The sequence below is a fragment of the Clarias gariepinus genome, chromosome 13 (genome assembly GCF_024256425.1).
Source record: "Clarias gariepinus isolate MV-2021 ecotype Netherlands chromosome 13, CGAR_prim_01v2, whole genome shotgun sequence".
NCBI classification, from domain to species: domain Eukaryota; kingdom Metazoa; phylum Chordata; class Actinopteri; order Siluriformes; family Clariidae; genus Clarias; species Clarias gariepinus.
The window spans coordinates 7,565,888-7,587,080 of NC_071112.1; the positions used below are offsets into that span (position 1 = coordinate 7,565,888).

The window sequence follows — 21,193 nt, forward strand, 5'->3', positions numbered from 1 at the left end:
TAAAAAGTGTTAATGTTTTGGACCTTTTATTATATAAAAAGACTCACTCATCTATTCAATTCAATTTTATTTGTATAGCGCTTGTAACAATTGTCATTGTCACAAAGCAGCTTTACACAATCAAAAGAATTATTTAAGTTTGTATGGAATGTGAATGTGTATAAATTAAAATGATCAGAAAGTCCCTGGTGAGCGGCAGTGGCAGGGAAAAACTTCCTGGGATGGTAAAAGGAAGAAACCTTGAGAGGAACCGGACTCAACAGGGAACCCATCCTCATCATCTACACCGCTTTATCCTGTACACAGGTTTGCTGGAGGCCTGGAGCCTATCCCAGAACACTTAGGGCACTAGATGGGGTACGCCCTGGATGAGGTGCCAATCAATTGCAGGGAAACAAGCAAAGAACATAGCTTAACATAAACTTCAAGCCACAGCGATCATCCTTGTCACTGAAAATGTGTAATTACAGTTGAAAGTTTCGTTAGTGAATTTTGAGAATGTCTATCTTTGTCTATCTCCTACAGTATAAACAGGGTTGCCAGATCTATGTTACAAAAACATCCCAGTGAACAAGTAATATTAAACCAAGATATTGAGGGTCAGATCAAGTGCAGCAACAGGATTTCTATCAGTTTGACTGTCGCAATAAAAATGGTTCAAATATAAATAAATATAATCAGAATTGCAAGCAAGGACAAAGTTTGTGAAGAAGGAGGAGTGAGAAGCTGCCATAACTATTAAAAACACTTGAGAGAGAAGTGATGATTATAAAAATAACTGTGTGAGGGAGAGAAAATAAGTGAAAGAGAGAGAGAAATAACATTATTCCAGGGTGCTAGTTTTTTGTTTATTTATTTATTTTTCATCTTTTCCATAAATATATACACCACTCACAATAAGTTAGGGATATTGTTATTTACACGAGTGCTTTGCTCTGAATTTGAATAAAATAAGTAAAAGTTCCCTTTAAAATTACTAATAATATATATGAGAAGAAACACCATTTTCATTAGTTTAATATTTATTAACCCCCAAAATTTAGACAATAACAGGGATAGCCCCAAATAACAAAAATTGACAATGTCAGTAGCAGATGTTTCCACCATTTGCGCAATGACAGCTTGACAGCGACGTCTCATGCTTCTCACTAGCCTCATGATGTTCTTCTGAGGTTCCACTCTTCCACAAGTGCTACACGCAGTTCCGCCAGGTCACGTGGGGGTGGGATGCGATCATCCACTCTCTGCTTCAACTGGTCCCAGATGTGCTCTATGGGGTTCAGGTCAGGGGACATTGATGGCCATACCATATGAGGCACTCAAACTTCCTGAAGTCGAGCTGTGACAAATCTGCCACGATGTGGTGGAGCGTTATCATCCATGAACAGAAAGTTGGGGGTGTGCTGGCGGAATTGGGGGATGATGATGGGTTCTATAATGTCTCTGAGGTAAGAACGTGCAGTAACTGGGCCATGTACAATCACCAAATCTGTTTTGCGCTGACTGGTGATGCCTGCTTGACTGTTGCACCTCCTCTACAAAAGCAAACCCTGGGGACCATGTTGACCTCAGTGGAATGCTCACCTCGCCTTCTCCTGTGCAAGGTGACCCGACACTCATCAGTAAACAGGACGGTAAACCACTGCTGTATTGTCCAGGTCACATGGTCTTGTGTCCACTGCAAACGTTCACGGCGGTGTCTTGGTGTCAGTGGAGTCACCTGCAACGGTCATCTGGCATTCAAGCCAAAGCAGGGGAGTCGGTTGTGAATGGTTTGTTTGAAAACCCTAGTACCCCTTGCATCTCGTAAATGGGCCTGCAGCTGTGTTGCAGTTGCATAACGATGTCCGAGTGCATAGGTCCTTAGGTACTGGTCATCATTGTGGTCTGTCACTCGCGGGGCTCCACTCCTGGGTCTGTCATGAACTCTGCCAGTAGTTCTGTGTCCTGATGCAAGTCTGCTGATGACACTTCGAGACACATCAAGTTCATGAGCAACATCTGACTGCTTGCCACCGACCTGAAGGCGCGCCATGCCCAGGTGGCGCTGCTGGTCCTGGTGTGTTCATGGCTGTTTAAATAATGAACTTGGAATGACTTACTGACAATACCAGCTTTTTATACCCACAGAATGTTGAAATTGATGCCACATTGAAAAAGGTTGTCTTTTGGGATTGGTCCCAATATAAGGCACATCTGTACACAATGAGACCATTACATGGAAAACACATGAGCTGTGTCTATCACCCCAATACAATTACCTCCCTATCCCAAAAATGTCTAAAGTGAAACAACTGTCTACAACGTATGTATGACATTTACCAAGTCTCTCACAATATCCCTAACTAATTGTGAGTAGTGTATACTATTTTTATTTTTAGTTTTGTAAAATTCTTTACCTAGTGAAGCAAAAGTTCATAAATTGCTCCAGTGTGCTCTACTTAGTCCGCATCCTGCAAAGATCACACAAAGATCACAGCATCTAATAATGAAGGAGTTAAAAAACAAATGAGAACAAAACTTACAAAACAGAAATCTCTAAAACTTACCAAAATGTTTAATCAAATGTCCACTATAAAAAAAATCCTCCGAACATGTACATCATGTAAATGGACAGACATACAAGAAGCTGCTGCTGCTTTAAAAAAATTTACAAAAAACAAAACAAAATCAATGACAAACATTATTGCATGTCAGTGAGAAAGTGAAGCGTGTGTCATTGTGTCTCTGCAGGTTGTATAATTGTAGCGTGACAGATGTAGGCCGTGCTGCTCTCGCTTCAGCTCTGAGATCAAACCCCTTACACCTGAGACAATTGAACTGTCGAAGAATAATATAGGAGACTCTAGAATGACGTGGTTCTCGGCTCTTAAGGATGAGAAACTTTACAGACTGAAAGTGATGTAAGTAATGAGCATTTTAGATCAATCTTGAGAGTAGGGCAGTGTTAATGAAGTAAATCAGTGGCTAAGGGATTGGACTAGTGATCGGAAGGTCCCAGGTTCAGACCCCACCACCACTACAGTAAGTTGCCACCCTTGAGCAAGGCCCTTAACCCTCAACTGCTCAGATGTACAGTATAAGAGGGACTGCCAAATGCTGTAAAGGAAAAATTAAAAGCCTCACTCATTTTTCTTCTATACTGCTTGTCCTGTATACAGAGGGGCCTGGAGCCTATACCAGGACACTTGCTGCTCGAGGCAGGGTACACCCTGGACTGGATGCCAATCAGTTGCAGGACACACATTCACACACTATCAAATATTGGTATATTTTCATATCTGTGGGAATTGAACTTGAAATGTTCGTAAGTCTGGGACTACCTGTACTGGGTCAGAAAATGAAAACAGTTTTAAAATATTTCTTAATACTCTACACTGATCAGTCATGACATAACACAAAACACTATCCCCCGTATTGTGTAAGTGCCCCTCGTGCCAACTTGTGTTATTTTCTAACAATTAAATGCCCTTTATACCGTCTTTACAGTACTCAAGATAAGTTCCAAATGCAATATCAGATTACCAATACATTTGTGCAATGTCTTTTCATTTACACTTCACTTCAAGTGCAATATGTCTAATTTCTTCCTTTCTTCGCGGTAACGTAATCAAAGCAATTTTCCTCTGGGATTAATAAAGTTCTTTGAATCTTAAATCTTGATTTAGGCGTCAGTTGAAAGCAGAAGATGGAGTTGACAAAATGTTACAACTGAGAGTATGAGTGATTGTAAATGAACACCTTGTCTCTGTGTGACACCCTGCTATCTGAGTTCATACTGCTGCTTCTGTCTGGATCAGATAACACACATTATTGATAATTGTTTTTCTAAAACGCTCTATAGTGATTGAAAAACGGCAGTGATGTGATGGTAATTATTTCTCCAGTTCCCTCTAAGAACCTTTGAATTTTATCATTTGATATAGATAAATGTTGCTGTTGACATTATTAAGAAAGAAGATGAAAAATGTTGAATGACAAATTCTAAACATGAACTAGTTATGTTTTCCGTGAAGCAGAGATGGTGATATGCTGTTGATCAATTTAGTTTGCAGTTAATAGTTTGGATGTTTGTCCTCTATATTTTGGGAATAAACAGCTGTGGGTGATGTAGAACCCAGTGTTCCTGTGTTTCCATGTCAGCAAACAGAAAACACATTAATAGACATGTCAGTCATTTAGTAATAGCACACTGAACAGACTCAGAGACTCGTGTGTTCCTCATGCACATTAAATTAGACTGCATGCAATTTTGCACTGAGTGCATACAAAGTCGGACCTGAGAGCTCTAAAATCCGGAGTGTGTGTGTGGGGTTCCCAGGTGACTGGACTGGCATTGGGGAGTTTATTTCAGCCTCTATGGTGACCTCGACTCACTAAAAGTAACATTTATCACTTTGTCTTTGCATTGGTATTTAAAACCCTCCAGGTCACTTACATAACTGTACGATAGAATATATTCATGTTACACAAACAGTATTGTTGCAAAGCCCAAAGTTTCTTTGCAATGCTTATTTCGATCAATGTAAAGTGTGATGAACAAATTGTCTTGTTTTTTTTTACTTTTAAAAGCTTGAGGATGTGTTAAACATTAAACACTCTGCACTTTGGTTTTTACAGCCTTAAATAAAACCTGCAGGTAATAAAGCTAAGGTAAAGGTGACAAAGCGAGCTCTGGACATGGATGCCTTAAAACTGAACATCTACTTGTAAGACGATGATACATGGGTAAAACAGTAGGATTTTTGGTAGTTCGGGTTAGGAACTGAGGAAAAAAGTAACTTTTTGTAATAATTTTTTATTTGATTAAAACTAAATCTCAAGTTACAAACATTTTCCCTACCTTTATTTATTACAAATCAAAAGCTTCCATAGGGGTCAGTTCAGGGTATGCAGATTGTTGTTGAAATGAAGCACATTCTGATGTCTGCTCTGAAAAACCTGAATCAGCACTTCATCCGAGTAGGTGTTGAAAATATGTAGCATGAAATAACTGCCTGTTGCATTTTTTTTTAAAAATGTGCATTACCCCCATATTAGAGAATCATATGAATTATAGTCTGTAAAATCTGAAAATTTAACAGAGCTGATCCTCATATTGTTTTCGGAAACAGTCTCCGACTGGAAAGAACTCCCAGCAGCGTTCCTGGTACATCTTCCACACATAGGACTCCTGTTCAGAAATAAAGCAACAAGGAGGTTGAATCACATTCATGCTGTTTTGCCAGGGGTCTACATGATATGAAGAATACCCCCATTCTTAATGGCTTTCTAAAAAACAACAACAACAACAACAACAACATTGTCCAACAGACATTTACAGAACAATTTGTTGGCACATGGCTACAGTTAATGTGGGGTACAAATAAATGTTGGAAATTAAAGGGTTGATTACCTGCCCCGTATGTTCAGTCACATCTTTATTGATGAGGTACTGCACAAAGAACCTGCAGGCAAACATTTAAACAAATGTTTCTGCTTCTTACAATGGACTTAATGATTCTGTAGTTACATAAACCTCAATACAATACTACAAGTAATCATTTATAAGTATATTTTTTTATAACTGGTGCAGTGGTGTTGTGGCCTCGTGGTAGCACGGTGGCCTCACACCCCGATCGAGGGTTCGATTCCTGCCTCTGGTCTGTATGCATGGAGTTTGCATGTTCTCCCGGTACTTGGTGGGTTTCCTCTGGGTACTGCAGTTTCCTCCCACAGTCCAAAAACATGTAGATTCCAAATTGCCCATAAAGCGTAAGTAAGTGTGTGATAGTGTGTGCATGTGTGTTTGTGCCCTTCGAATGATTCGCATGCCATCCTAGGTATACAGTATCCTGCCTCATGCCCTGAGTCTCTAAACAAGATAAGCACTATAGGGAATGGGTGAGTGAGTAATTGCTGCATATTTTTATGACTAGTATTACTGCTAGTATTAACAGAACAACTAGGGGTGTAGGGTGCTATGGATAGAGAGCACCTTGGATGTCTGGTTTTTATCCATCTCTATAATCCCTTACATGCTGGCTCAAAGTGCCCCACCATGGTACACTGCTTCAACTGGCAGGCTAACCAAGTGAGGGGTTGGTGTCTTAACTGCACCACTGGGTGGACAAGCAGAATCGGGCAGCCAACTGCCAGGAAAGACGTGGCCTGTGTCTAATTCAACGCTCATGATTTAAAGGAGTAAAGCTTACTAATCTCCAGAGGAGCTGCAGGCTGAGAGAAGAATGCTTTTGACTGGATACTTTCATTCTCTGCAGTTCGTGTCAACATCCTTAGTTAGTACACCCACATCCTCACCTCATCAAAAACACAAAGGAGCAGGCTGATGTACTGATCAAAGTACTGTATGTCCAAAAGAAGAGCCCCAATTCCTCCAAGGTGAATTCATTGCCATAGTAGGGGCAGATCATGGCCAGCTTCAGTTGATCAGTTGCCTCAGACACACTGAGAAAATCAATGAAAATGGTCAAAGACCATGCTGGAGCTGTGTATATATCCTCACTGGTGTTACAGAAACCTTTTTTGATTGCAAAGACCTGGAAAAGAAAACCCAGATTGTTTCCGGCCACCAACCTGACCTGATTATTACCAGGCACTCTGCTTTTACCGGTGTGTTCATTGTAGTCTCATGTAAGCAAAGTCACTTACAACCACACAGACACCACATGGCTCCAAGAAAAAAAGACTCCTGCATCAACACCACCCAGTTGTCACACCCTTCAAGGTGGAAGTATGTACACATCCTGGTCCAGGCTCTTTATGACCTGCCAGAGCATGATGGTACCCCAAATGAACAATGAAATATGCTCAGAACACCATAAACCAGACTGAAGTGCCAATTTGCCAATGACTACTGGCAGAATTTATTTGAAGAAACCCAGCATAGTGTAAAGAATAGCAACATTCATTGCATGTACAATAACATTACAAAAGGTCTAGGCCCTGCTGTGAAAGGGATCTCTTCTGTTAGATCCAGATGGGTGGAGCTCAACTCAGAAGGGTACTCCTGTGAAATGTCAGTCTCCAATGTCACCTTCAGTAGACCAAAGGATCTGCCCATTATAGAAAAGCTAGATCAAGAACTGTCCTTGTAGGAACTCAACCAAGCCATCAACTCCCTTATAGTTGACAAAACACCAGCAATAACACATTAACATTAACATTTGGACATTTGGCAGACGCTCTTATCCAGAGCGACTTACATTTTTATCTATCTTTAATAACACCTCACTTTAAGACATCAAGTGAAGAACACCAAACTTTCTACAACCTCTGTATGCACTACTACCCAGGATATATGTAGTGCCAACATAATAACAGGCAAAGTTTATGCTTGCATTCTTCTTAACAGGCCACAGGCAGGTGCAGATCACAACCTCTTCAAAGGCGGGACAACACCCAACATGCTCTCTCTTCGACAGCTTCAGCAGTAGTCTTGGTAGCAAGACCACCCCTTTTATATGATGTTCATTGATCTTACTTAAGCCTTTGAATGTCTCAGTAAGATTGGCTTCCCCGAAACTTCACCAACATTTGGTGAACATTCCTACAAGACAGATCCCTTATGGATTTTAATAATTCCAATTATAGAGGTGTCAAAAAGGGCTTTGGGCTGGCTCTGATCCTATTCAGGACACAGTTCATGTTCTAGTATTTTGACTCATGGATTGACAGTGTCTACTACTGCTCACAGATCGTAAGCTGTTTAACTTGGCATATCTGCATTTAAAGACTAAAGTGGCGAGAAAAACAATTTACCCGGGGAAACCAAACAAGCACAGGTAGAATGTGCAAATTCAATGCACACTGTGGAGAAAGGACCTAAACTCCCAACTGTGGATGTGCGAGGAAACATTACCAACCACTAACACCACAACATACAGTACACTAATAATGGTATCAGTTATCAATTATTATTACAAGTTACTACTACTATTACAACTACATGTACCATAATTACTTTAATTAATGTGTGAATTATTATTATTATTATTTTCTTACAAGTAGTTGGCCAGGTTGTGTTCATGCATCGTATGAGACTCAAAACCATGAGGTACGGCATCAAAATATTCGCTTCCAATTCCACAGATAAAACACTTTGTCTGCAGGAAAAAGATCAAAATAACTTTCAGTCATAGAAACCTTTTTTGGAAACCGATTTTATGAAAAAGGATTTTTCATAATAAATCTTTTAGATTTAGGGTTATGAGAGGGTTATGTTATTTTCACTCATTAAACTTTTTACCGCATCTTTAAGCCTTAATCTTTCACCATGAGTTTATTGTGCTCTCACCTCCATGTCCTCCTTCACCTGCTCCTGTTGGTCTCTTAGCTCTCCAAATGCATCAATGATTAGACCTGGCCACAAGATTAGACCCAAAATCACTGAGCATGTGGTGCAACAAAGTTTCAAATTACTTTAGACGAAATAAAGATGTTTGCATTTTAACTTTTAAATTGATTTTAATTAATATTGATTAAACAGAAAGTCAGGGAGAAAAACACAACTAATCTGGCCTAACCCCTTAATCAAGTAAAGAACCACATTTGGTAATTAGCAGGGAATTAGCTTATGTTTATCCGGAGAGCGCTGGTTCGAACCCCGGGTGATGCTGTTTTCCTCTCACAGCCGGAGGTCTAGAGAGAGCTGATTGGCCGAGCTCTCTCAGGGGGGAGGGATGAGAGGTACTTTGTGCTCCCACATTAATCACGGCTCTACAGCCAATCAGGGACGTCTGTGAGCTCGCGCACGCGGAAGGAGTGGCTAGCGCTTTTATCCGAGTGTGTTACTCCGCCCCTAATAGTGCGTGAGCGAGCAGTTTGAAAAGATGCGGTCGGCTGGTGTCACGAGGTTCGGAGGAAACACGGGATAGTCTTCGCCCTCCCGTCTGAGTGGTAGTAGTAGCCTTAATGTGGGAGCCCCCTAGTGACGGGGAGGAATTGGCCACGACTAAATTAGGGAGAAAATCGGGGGAAAATCCAAAAAAATTTTAATTAATGAAAAAAGAATTAGCTTATGTTTGGATTTTTTTTTATGTACATTTGTATTTGTAAATTCTTATGTTTAAATAAATTTGCTTTTAAGTTTATATTTTTTGTTTTTAAATACATATATTGGGAAAGATTAGTATTTTTTAAAAGTATTTACTGTAAATAAGTGCTTTATAAAGGGTTATGGCTTTTTAATAGAATGTAAGATAAAAAAAAATAATAATCTAATCCCACTACCAAGACTTTTTTTAATTTAAAATTAAAACCTTTCCTTTTTACTTTGTTGGTTCCTGTCCTAGAAGTGATAGTGGAAATATCTTGACTATTGTCAACAATCTACTCATGTAATGTAAATGAAAATCTACAATTTCTTAGTATAGGATAACAACAATTAAGTAAGATTCTTAAGCTTATTTTAAGACAAATTAGACTCATTTTAAGTGTAAATTTGTTGTTCTATTGGAAAATAATTTTAGTTTTAAGTTAGAAATAGGCTTAATAATAGGTTTTTAAAAATTAAAACCCTAACTATATTTGACTATATTTGACTAGACAAGATATTTTCACCTACAAAGATAGCACTTTTTGTAATGTGGTTAACATTTTCAGTCAAAAGTCTTTTTTTTTTCTTTATTTAAATAAAGCAGCCAGCTTGGCTCAGTGAATTCTACAAGAATAAAATTTAAAGTGGTTAAAAAATAATAAAAATAAATAAATAATTAAATAAAAACAAGAAAAAAACAACAACTTTAGATCCCAACCATTTGACGTATAAGTGTAATTGGGGACCAGCCATGGCATTGGTTCTCACCCTGAATGATGGCCAGGAGGATGACGATGACGAAGAAGAAGAACGTGATGTCAAAGACAACACGGAAAAACTCAGATTCATCTCCTGCCGGATCTTCGATTTCATCGCCGATCCCGCCTCCGGCACGCACGCCCACATACATGTGGAACATGTAACACTGAACACACACACACACCAACCCAAAAATCCGATAAGATCATGACATCGCATGATTATAATGTGCTGCGATGAAAAAGCCACCATAATCCCAAGCCCTTTCATTTGACATTTCATCAGATCCAGAAAAGCCTAGTGTATCTTTATTAGCTAATAATCAATAAAGTCAAGTAAACACTCCTAAAACAAATTGGGAGGAAGTAGTCTAATGTGCCAGATAAACTACATTCTAATATTATCACACTCTATCAGGTCTTCTATACATTTTTCAAGCGGCTTTCAAATTTTAAACAATTATTAATCTGTATTTTTGTATAATCTGAATTCTTTACATTTTTAGCATACTGTATACTTTATCCTGGACAGGATGTCAGTGGACCAATAAGTGTTAATCTTTCATTGCGTTTAACCCAGAGCATTTCAGGCATTTTTTTCTTCATTATTATATTTTAATGTACATACACAGGCTTTATAATCATGTCTTATATCCCTTTTTCAGCACAACTAAGGCAATATGATGAAATTACTAACCATCAATAAGCCAAAAAAAAAAAAAAGACAAATATGATCATGTTTTTTTATGGTTGTTTCTTTGACCATTCTATACTTAAATATTAAATTCCAGCCCCAATGATGAATAATACAGACATTATGGTCTGCTTTTTAATAAGTTTAAGGAATACTGGATGTCCTATGTATTCTTTCCCCGGGCAGCTGTGATGTGCACCTTGTGATGTGTGTGTGTGTGTGTTTACCGTCAGCATGTCGTCACACTTCATGTCCAGAGACTGGCCATCTTCACTCTTATTGTAAAACTTGCGGAAGAAGTTGAAGGCCACAACGGTGTAGAGATACACAACCACGGCCAACATACCCACAGTCAGGACCAACTAAAACACACACACACACACACACAAATCAAACTTGACATTTAATACAATTAAAATAGACAAAATTATTCTACTTTCCTATGAACTTTATATTGTATGTACTGCCTTCACATATTATGTACAATATACTTTATATACATATAAACACTATCAATGTGTCATTTTAATGTCATACTGTGTATATATACATTGCCTCGCCAAAGTTATCTAATAATTCCATTAATTTCAAATCTCTGTAGTTGTTTTCTTCGCTTGGTGCAGCCCAGTGATTTGACCCTTCTGATATGTTGACTTTTTTTTTGGCAGGCAGTGTACATGAAATACTCTACTTAAACATGAAAGTTGATTTTTTTTAATTATTAATTTCTTCGCTATTAAACACATGACGTATTTTGCAAACCAACATGGCTTTAAATAGTTCAAAGAAGTGGACTGTACTACACAAATCTATAGTAATGTATTACACACTTGGAATTTTTCTGTCTCTCTTAAATGCTTGTGAGTTAAAGCTACAATCCCTGATGTCTTATTTATTTATTAACTGTACTTAGGGCTGGTAAGGTTTTGTGTGCGTGTGTTTTTAACCTGTTTTCCATTGTGTGTGACTGATGACAGGATTGTGCGCAATGTTTTAAAACCCATGGCAACATCCAATAGGTGAGCAGCAAAGAAGAAATGATTGTAGTGGCCCAGAACAGACAGCAGCATGTACCAGGCAAGAAAGAGGAAGGACTGGGGTATGTATAATTAAACCAAGAAAGAAAGAAATAAAGAAAAAAAGATTACATTACAAGTGTCGTTTTCACACAAGAATAACTGGAAAAGTTACAAAACTGACTTACGTTGTCAGTAAACACCACACCAAGTTTCCAAATCTGATATTTTACATCGATGGAGTTCAATCTGAAATAAGAAGAAGAGAAAGTAATGTGTACTGATAAGAAATGTGCGTTAATGGCACTGATAAGAAACTAAACGCCGTCTGGTCTCATAAACCTTAATGATTGTTATTTCATTTTGATTTTTTTTTTGCAGACGACCCGTGTATCCCTGTATATCTACATGTCATGTGTCATGTACATCTGTTACAAAAGCACAGATAATTACCATCTGGGAAGAACAAAGAATACTGGGACCCAGAGACAGACAGACAGACAGACAGACAGACAGACAGACAATAGGAATCACTTGAGCATGTTCCAGTTAGACAAAAGGGTTCCAGCATGCCAAAGAAAGGATTACGTTATAAAAAATGAGGAAGCGCCACAAGGGCTTTGTTTTATGGACACATGACATAAAACAAAGAAGGATGCAAGAGATAGAGACATGGGAAAGTTCACACAATGTCAGAAAGCCTCATACACTCTTAAAGCAACTGATGTCAAATGAACTGCTAACCACAATCTGTGCAAGTTTGCAATGACAAAAAAGATAAAACAAATGCAAATTTCAGTAGCGTTGATTTTCTTCACAGTCAAGTGTAAAAAAATGCTAATCAGAAATTTTTTTTATCAAAATCACAAAATAATCAGAGCAACCTAAAAGGATAAAGAGAGGAAGAGAAGCCTTGCTAATGATTTCCACATGCTAATGATTTCCATAGAGTGCCATTACTTTTGCAAGTATTACATGAATAGTACAATTTGTCAGATTTATGGATTTTTGGATGTTCCTTCAGTTTGTGCAAGACTGAAATAAAGAAGTGATGAAAGAAAGAAGACATATCAACCGTTGTATGACTTAGGGCTGAAAAACTGGAGCAAGTACAAACTATATTTTTCAAAAATAAGTAGGTTTTTATGGAATGTGATTACACAAAAAAGGGATGAGTATAGATCTTTAGTTTAGTTAGTTTATCATCACAGCAGCCTGATTTCTTTAAAGTCTTTAATTAATTCGAAAAACGCTGCCAGTTGTACTTGAGGTTGATAATGTGTAAGATGAGTGGATAAATAAATACTATCTTACATAAATATCATAAAGATGAAAATTTTTCCCCGCATTAACGCTATGTGCTAACTTCTTCCAAACAGCAAGACTTTCTTGTATTTTTTATGTACTCTTGAGGATTAGTTCTCCAGGCTTCCTGAAGGACTTTTTTCCTTCTCATTTCAGTCTAGACCCTGAACCAGAGCAATATTTTTTTGTTTAAGCCACAAAGTGACCTATGAATCATTTATGGGAAAAAAAAGCCTTCTAACTTAAGGCATGAACCAGTGAACATGCACATGTCCAGATGGTGACAGATGATCAGGCCAGCTTTTAATACAAGTTTACTTTGAGTTATGGCAGCAATGTGTTGTAGTATTATGTTTCCTCTAAAGATGTCAGTAGTCACACCATCATTGATGCTATCATGTGACACTGATTGTTTTGTGCATGTATTGTTTATGCTGAAGTTTGTTTACATTTTTGGGCCCCTCTGTGCACATGTATACTGTATGCACACAAAAAAAAAATCACTCTCAAATGATAGCATCTATGATGGTGAGACTATGTACATATTTAATTTTTATTATATATAAAATTGTACTTGACTTTAATTTAACTGTATGTTACCAACATCTAATCTGGACTTTTCCAAAAGATTTCCTTAAACTCTCTGCTTTATCGCTAGTGCATATTGTGTATGATATACTGTACTTTCTTTCTCTCTCAACCTATTTCTCCCAAACCACAGGCATTATAACTTATGTACTGATTTATATGCTGTTCGTATGTGCACTGCTGTTGCAGATTGTACAGTATATGCACATGTACTGCAAAGTATAGTATTTCATCCCACTGCGCACACACACACCTACAGTATGCACAGAATGAGAGCATTATTCAAATACTTTATGCAATCAGTAAAAAGGAACAGTACAGTTCTCTAGTTGGTCGTCTTCCTTTCCGGGCTTCGTAGCTGAAATCCAGTGTTGTTTTATCCAAACCCAGCAGCTCACGGATCCGCTCTGAGCCGTACAGCTCGCTGTACTTCGCCATCACCTGCCACAATAAAAAAATATATCGATCAAATATACAGTTACAACTAGCAAAAATCCCTAACATGGACAAGAGCATATGATTTTTAATGGGTACCATATTTTCCAGACTATAAGGCACCACTGGATTCTTGGTCTTAGGCAGGCGTTGCAGATTTTACAGCAAAGCAACACATCTGTTGGGATTTTTACAGATATGCTAATCATGATGTGCTCTTCTGCTACTTCATTTATGGTGTTTGCATACATTAACAGTAAATTACACATGCAGAATACTGTATATTTTTTTCAAATTATCATTTTAAAGAGAAGGGAGATACATTATGAGAGATGCACAGGTTGCAGTTTTCTCTGTCAATATAGATTTCTATTCAATATTTTGATTTTTTTTTATCTGCCGAATATTTTGGTTGATTTTTTCTAAAATATATAATTGAAATTGAGAGCACCTAAAATTCATTGCAGATGGTAACTTTTCTTTAGTAAAAAAAAACAACAACAAAGAAGATTATAATAAATTACTGTAACAACATGGACTATTAAACAACTTAATTAGATAACATTTTCCCATCAACTAAAAATTCAACTAGGATGATTTCTTCTAAGTGTTTCTTTCAAGTCATGGAACGCCAGCACATGGCAATCACACCTTTTTGGATTACTGCACATGCAGGACTGCTGGGAGAAAGGAAGCACAAATGATTGGCTAGTGCTACTTGGATTGATGGGAGTACACGCCATCCCCTGAGAGCATGGCCAATCTGCTCCCTAGGCTCCTGGCTATGAATGCATCAACCGGCATTCAAACGTACAATCTCCTGGGGAATGTTTTTTTTGTTGCATCACAGCATAGCCGACACAAAACTGGGTTATACTGTATCTGAAAGTGACTGGCCAATCACTGGGAATGGACAATAAGGCTAAAAAAGATCTGATTCCAGTTACTGTCTGTTTAATTGGTGCATTTATATACTGTACTGTACATAATATTTTTGATCTTTGGAAGTGCTTCTTATCATCTGGAAAATATAGTAATACAAGTAAAATACATTTGTGGAATTAAAGTGCCTGAACAACAAAATGCCCTAGGATTCATGCTCAGTGGCAAAATACTGTACATTCATGGTAATGAAACTTTAATTCAGTACTGTACTATACCTTCCTCTTCACAAATTTGTCCCAGTAGTTACTTGGAAACGATCTAAAAACAAAAAAGTAATAATCATACCTATTTCAATATTTTTGATATATAAAGCTACAACAACTATCAGGTCATATAACCAAGATTATAAGCTCTTACGCTGTGTTTATGACCAGTCGGTCCCACTGACCCCTGATGTCATCGTCAGCAGGTTGTTGTGTGACGTACAAACCATCGAACTCTAGTTTACGTGCCAGCTCTTTCTCTCGCTTAAACACTACTAAAGGAAGCTGAAAAATCACAAAAATGCACCAATTTGCAACATTTCAAAAAATTTCCCCTCATCAGAAAAAGAATTGACAAATAGATAATGATGCTAAATCCATATTTTAATATCATAATGTCATATGACACCAACAAAATTCATTTTCTAAGTTATTTCTTAAAAAGGTATTACAAAGTTGAGGTAGACAGTGCTGACACCGGTGACTCCTCCATATCAATAATTACATAATTTTTTTGTCTAATTATACTACAAGTCAGTGTGAATGTTACTGTATTATTAGGAAAAATGCATTAAAAAATAACCATGCGGGTTGCACTGAACTATTGTCTCAGCTGCTGTCATGGGAAAAGCAATGAAGACATTCTGACCAATCAGAATCTAGAATTAAATAGCACTGTGCCATATAATGATCTACTACATCTTTTTGTCTTCTGTCTCTGCAAAGCCCCCTGAAGCCCCTTGTATCAGCACAAGTAATCGGTAAGTATTAGGAGAACAAACCCGAGTCTATGAGATGAAAGCAGCAAAAGAATGATAAAGGTGTAATCGGAGCTATTTCAGCACAAATGAACAGCAGCCACTTGCCTTCAGACAGTAGTAGCCGATAATGGAGCAGAAGGAGATAAGAGTATGTATTACAGCCAGAGTGTGGAGGACAGGCTTCATGATACCGCTTTCTCCCAGAATAAAACACACACTATCAGAGCCATTTTTGTCATCGCTCAGGTCAGGCAGGGCCATGTCTTCAGCTTCACTAGAGGACACCTGGGTCATCAACATACACCATTAAACAGGATCCACAAGCAAAATCAAACTGGTAATAGTAAGTAGTAATGTTCTTTTTGTTTATCTTTCAATATTTAGCAGAGGAAAAAGACTCAAAAGGGAACCCAGGGTCATGTGATGCAATTAGCAATCATTTTGTTCTCTACAACTGTATGCCATATGGTCAAAAAGTGCTTCTGGGTGAATATGAACAACCTATGATTATGAGCATCTGACTCATTTCTGAATTTAAGAATGGCAGTAAAACGCTTTAAAATATTTTTAACATTAAGTCTAAGTCTAAGACTTTGTCACTGCACATTGTATGCACAAGGCAACGAAATACAGTTAGCATCTAACCAGAAGTGCATTTTCACAGTGCAGAATAATTTGTATATATAAACAATATATAGCGACGGAGATAAATACAGTGAGTACAAATGAGCAAATGATTATAAGTGGCTGCATTAAGGAAGATATTATACTGTGAAAAATAATTTGAATGTAAATACAGAGAAAGAGTTTTGTGCAATGATTGCAATGATTTAGATGTATGCAATAAAGAAGATATTGTATACTATGATAAAAAAAATTGCATAGGTAAACTATATACATAGAAAGGGTTTATTAACTCAGTGCAATAAAGGAAGATGTATAGTATGATAAAATAAAATGCATATGTAAATATTCACAGAGAAGGGTTATGTACAATGGATGCAACGGAGTGCGATATATTGCGTTTAACTTTAAACAATGTTAAATAATAAATGTTAAAGTATGTAAATGTTTTAATAAAAAAAGAAATGCATACATTTCTACATGTATAGCAATTTATATATATTTTTTCAGGTTTTGTGTTTGACTTCTTTTCTGCTTTCTAATAAACCACATTTTACAACTACATTTGCTTATGTAAAAATCAGATCTTATTTCAGTATGATTTCTGTATTGACTTGGACTTATCTGACTGATCTAACTTCTTTGCACTTGTACTTGATCACAGTTTTGTGGGCTTTGGTCTGACTAAATTTGTAAAAAAAAAAAAAAAAAAAAAAAATATATATATATATATATATATATATATATATATATATATATATATATATATATATATATGTAGTGTTTTCTATTCTCGTGCACACAATTTGACCAGATACAGATATAAATCCTACTTCGAACTTGACACAATGAATAAACAATGGCAACTATTTAAAGCTCTAAGTCTTGGTCTTGATTTTGACTCAGTTTTGCTTTCATTTGCATGAACCTTGACTTGACCCTGACCGACTTAAAACTCTATGAGTGTGAGCTTGCGATGAGATTCACAAATTCTTCACCTTATAGAACAGAAGGATGAAGTTGATCCCGAAGGCAACACACAGTGCCAGCACTCGCATGTTGTAGAAATTTCTTGCAAAATAATTCTAAAAAACAAAACAAAACATGTAGTTAATATCTTATACAGTGGAACCTCGGATTAGGAGCATAATTCGTTTCTGGAAATGGGCTTGCATCCCAAGACACTCATAAATCAAAGCTAATTTACCCATAAGAAATAATAGAAGTTCAAATTATTCGTTCCTCAGCCCAAAATAAATAAATACATAAAAATAATTAACACAAAATATAAAGTAAAAATTAAACAAATTAACCTGCCCTTTATCTTAAAAAAATTAATCCAGACAGATAAGTGTTTCCATTTATGCACGCAGGCGCTGTGTGGGTGTGTGTTTTTCTCTCTCTTGCCCTGCGGAATGTGTGATGTGTGTGTGCGCGCGTAATTTGGCAATGTGCCGGTTGTGTGTGAGTGAAGCACCCCTTCTCTGCAGTGTCAAATTACGCACGCACACACATGACACACACACTCTGCAGCGCAAGAGAAAGAAAAACACACACACGTTAAAGGCAAGTGAAAGAGAGAGAGAGAGAGAAAGAGAGAGTGAACCAGCATTATGCACGCGCACACACAACACATACACTCTGCAGCGCAAGAGAAAGAAAAACACACACACACTCAAACACACACACATACATTAAAGGCAGGAGAAAGAGAGAGAGAGAGAGAGAGAGAGAACCGGCATGGTGTCAAATTACGCGCACGCACGCACAACACACACTCAAACACTGACATATAGTAAAGGCGAGAGAGAGAGAGAGAGAGAGAGTGAACCGGCATGGTGTCAAATTACGCGCATGCACACATAACACACATACTCAAACACTGTCACGGCGAGAGAGAGAGAGAGAGAGAGAGAGAAAGAGAGTGTGTGTGTGTGTGTGTGTGTGTGTGTGTGTGTGTGTGTGTGTGTGTGTGTGAGAACCGGCGTGCGTGTGCACACACAACACACACACTCTGCAGCGCAAAAGAAAGAAAAACACACACACACGAATGTTGATTATACTAGTCAGTGACGAGCACTAAGACCCAGCAGGGGAGATGATTACCCGCAGCGCAAGAGAGAGAAAAACACTTGGCTCAGTTGTGATCATGTGATGCTCGGCGTCAAATCAAAAAACACATGCGTGATGCATGATACTTGGTGCTCGTAAACCAAGACAATGCTCATTTATCAAGTCAAAATTTATTATTGCCTGTCTTGCAGAACACTCGCAAACCGCGTTACTCAGAATCCGAGGTTTATTTCCACCTTGCAATCATGTACGTTTTCAAATGCGTAATATTTTACGTCAGATCTGAACAATCACACTGATTGCATTTTCACCTTTGTGTTTTCAAATCTGCTCGCATCAAAAACAAAAATGAAAATCTTCTAAAAAAAAAATAAATAAAAAAATAAAATCTTTCTGTCACGTTGATATTTCCACTCTAAGGAATAATAATATACTTATTTGCATATTTTGTATAGAGAACAATCTCTTTTGTTATCATGACATTGATATCCAGATACAGGCATTGTTTGAGTAAGCCGTACGAGCATGTCTGGAACCAGAATAGAAAGGAAGAAGCTGACAGACCAGAGACACAATGACAGCATGAGAAAAGAAAAAGACACACAGTTCTGCCTTACGAGCAGTTTTGTCTTCTGAGAACTGATCATTTTCCACATCGCTGATTCTTGAACCTCAGGCTCTGTTGCTTTGTGCAAGCTCATCCTCCTGAATCTGCGTTTCACCTCGTCTTCTTTCCTCTCGTCCTTCTTCTCATCGTCTTCACCACTGTAAAAGACATACGTGTCTCTTTTTTTTTTTTGCTTTTTAATATTTTAAGAAAAAGAAACTAAAATGAAAAAAAAAGTCTAAGAAATTCAGCTGGAATTATAAGGGGCTTCTTAGTGACACCTTAAAATATAGTAAAATGTAACTACAGTTAGTAATAATTATCTGGTTACCTTTATTTATTGAAATATTCTAAATTTCCCACATTTAGCTATTTCTTTAACAAGTTAACACATGTTTCAGAGCTCCCCCAAAGCCTACTGCCCCAGCTGAAATATCTACTGTATAACAGAATGTATTTTCAGATGAATTCCAGAGAACAGCAGAGCTGAGCAAAAAGCTAGGGGAGGGGGGTTTCTTATATGAGGTCACACTAGGGAATTTTTTTTTTTAAAGGAAGACTTTTTTGTTTGTACAAAAGACCTGTAGACCTATTAGAATGTCTAAACTGCCTAAAAAGTGAATTTTGCATAATATGTCATATAAATTTAAAGTAATTTAAATTTATATTTTTATTACTACTATAACTTTTTTTTAGATTTCGTGTCTTGCCAGATTGTCTGGTATCATGGGCAGTAGTAGTAAATTTTATTCTTACTATTAACTTTTTTAGGCTTAAAAGCTTTGATATTCCATGTAAAGCAGCCAGATCTGATGTTATTACTTCTCTAAGGAATTCAACCGAGGGTTTTCACAAAGTTCCTGTTTATATCAAAATTTTCAGCCAAACGCTAGGGAATGAAATCAACCTTAAACCATTTTTAAACTATGAGTATTCTTTTGGGAAATGTGCTAAGCCTCCTTTGATCCAGTGACTCCTTGCTGGTCTGATCGAAAACGAGACATGCCATGTCAAACACTACCTGTACACAGGAAAATCACATCAATCGAAAAAGCATAGCCACTTCGAAATTGGCTGAACTCCTTCCAAAATCAACTTCAACTTGCTCAATTAATAATGAACTGCCATCTAGAGCGTAAAGAGAGTGAATCATCAAAAAACTTCCTCTATTTCTCTTGCTCTGATTCTCACTCAGTCCTGCACATACCCCCACAAATCTTATATAACAACCTTCAGCATGGTCTCCTGGGTGCTACAAAAAATGGAAAAGATTGGTCAAGCTTTAGGGGAATTATCTGGGTTCGCTTGAGACCGAAAACACCATAGGAATGAATTAACTTTACACTCTGCCAGTTTTTCACAAAACCACCTACTAAATCACCATGGAAATACCACCATCCTGAACCCAGTTTTGGAAACACACAAAAAAACGTAGAAGTAAAAAGCAAAAGTAACAACTTCTCTCTGGAACTTTAAAAAATAAGCATCTGGTACAAACACTTCCTGAGATATTCAGCCATAAAACAGCACAGTCACATTCTTTTTCAAGGGAGTGCAAGAAAACAGATTATGCCATGCAGTGAGAGAGCCATTGACATCCTGGCCAAACTAAGCCCCTCCACTCACTCACAAAAGCTGGAAAAAAAAAACAACTAAAGATTACTGCCCATATCTCAGGAACATCGCCGTTCTGCCCAGAAAAAGTTGATGCAAGCGTGCACCTTTACTTTCACAATTTAAAGCATTTCTTATCCAAATAAAGGAAAAGAAGAAAAATTATCTACGTATAAGAAACTTTTAAATAGCTGTAATCTTATAAAATACTAAATTATACCATATTAAAAACATTATCACTAAAGGTAAATGTATAATGTAAACACATTTTTGCAATGAGTTGTGAGGCCGAGTCCGTAAGTTTGTTGCCATTTAGCCCTTGTAACCCTTAAAAAGTTCAGATTTATTTTTTTCTTATGATCTTAAAGACATTTGGATGGTAAAGAGATTGAGACATTACGGCAAAAACAATAATATATTTTAAGGTACATTGTAACTATAGTAGGCTGGGACACTAGAACTACATGGTTTAGAATTTATCCATGTTTTAATTAACTAACTTTTACCTTGAATTTAACCATATCACCATATTA

General features: G+C 37.3%; 1 protein-coding gene across 1 annotated transcript in view; it reads right to left on the reverse strand.

Annotated features, from left to right (window-relative positions):
• Window positions 1-5,020: 5,020 nt before the first annotated feature.
• ryr2b (ryanodine receptor 2b (cardiac)) overlaps window positions 5,021-21,193 on the reverse strand; it is a 95,106-nt gene continuing 78,933 nt past the window's right edge. The window contains exons 90-103 of the mRNA XM_053509946.1: window positions 19,057-19,204; window positions 17,365-17,451; window positions 15,848-16,027; window positions 15,136-15,266; window positions 14,994-15,036; window positions 13,718-13,839; window positions 11,694-11,754; window positions 11,437-11,583; window positions 10,717-10,851; window positions 9,806-9,962; window positions 8,297-8,361; window positions 8,005-8,105; window positions 5,396-5,447; window positions 5,021-5,173 (exon numbers count right to left, since the gene is read on the reverse strand). Coding sequence (XP_053365921.1) covers window positions 5,078-5,173; window positions 5,396-5,447; window positions 8,005-8,105; window positions 8,297-8,361; window positions 9,806-9,962; window positions 10,717-10,851; window positions 11,437-11,583; window positions 11,694-11,754; window positions 13,718-13,839; window positions 14,994-15,036; window positions 15,136-15,266; window positions 15,848-16,027; window positions 17,365-17,451; window positions 19,057-19,204 — 1,525 coding nt within the window. The 3' untranslated portion in view covers window positions 5,021-5,077. The remainder of the gene's footprint in view (window positions 5,174-5,395; window positions 5,448-8,004; window positions 8,106-8,296; window positions 8,362-9,805; window positions 9,963-10,716; window positions 10,852-11,436; window positions 11,584-11,693; window positions 11,755-13,717; window positions 13,840-14,993; window positions 15,037-15,135; window positions 15,267-15,847; window positions 16,028-17,364; window positions 17,452-19,056; window positions 19,205-21,193) is intronic.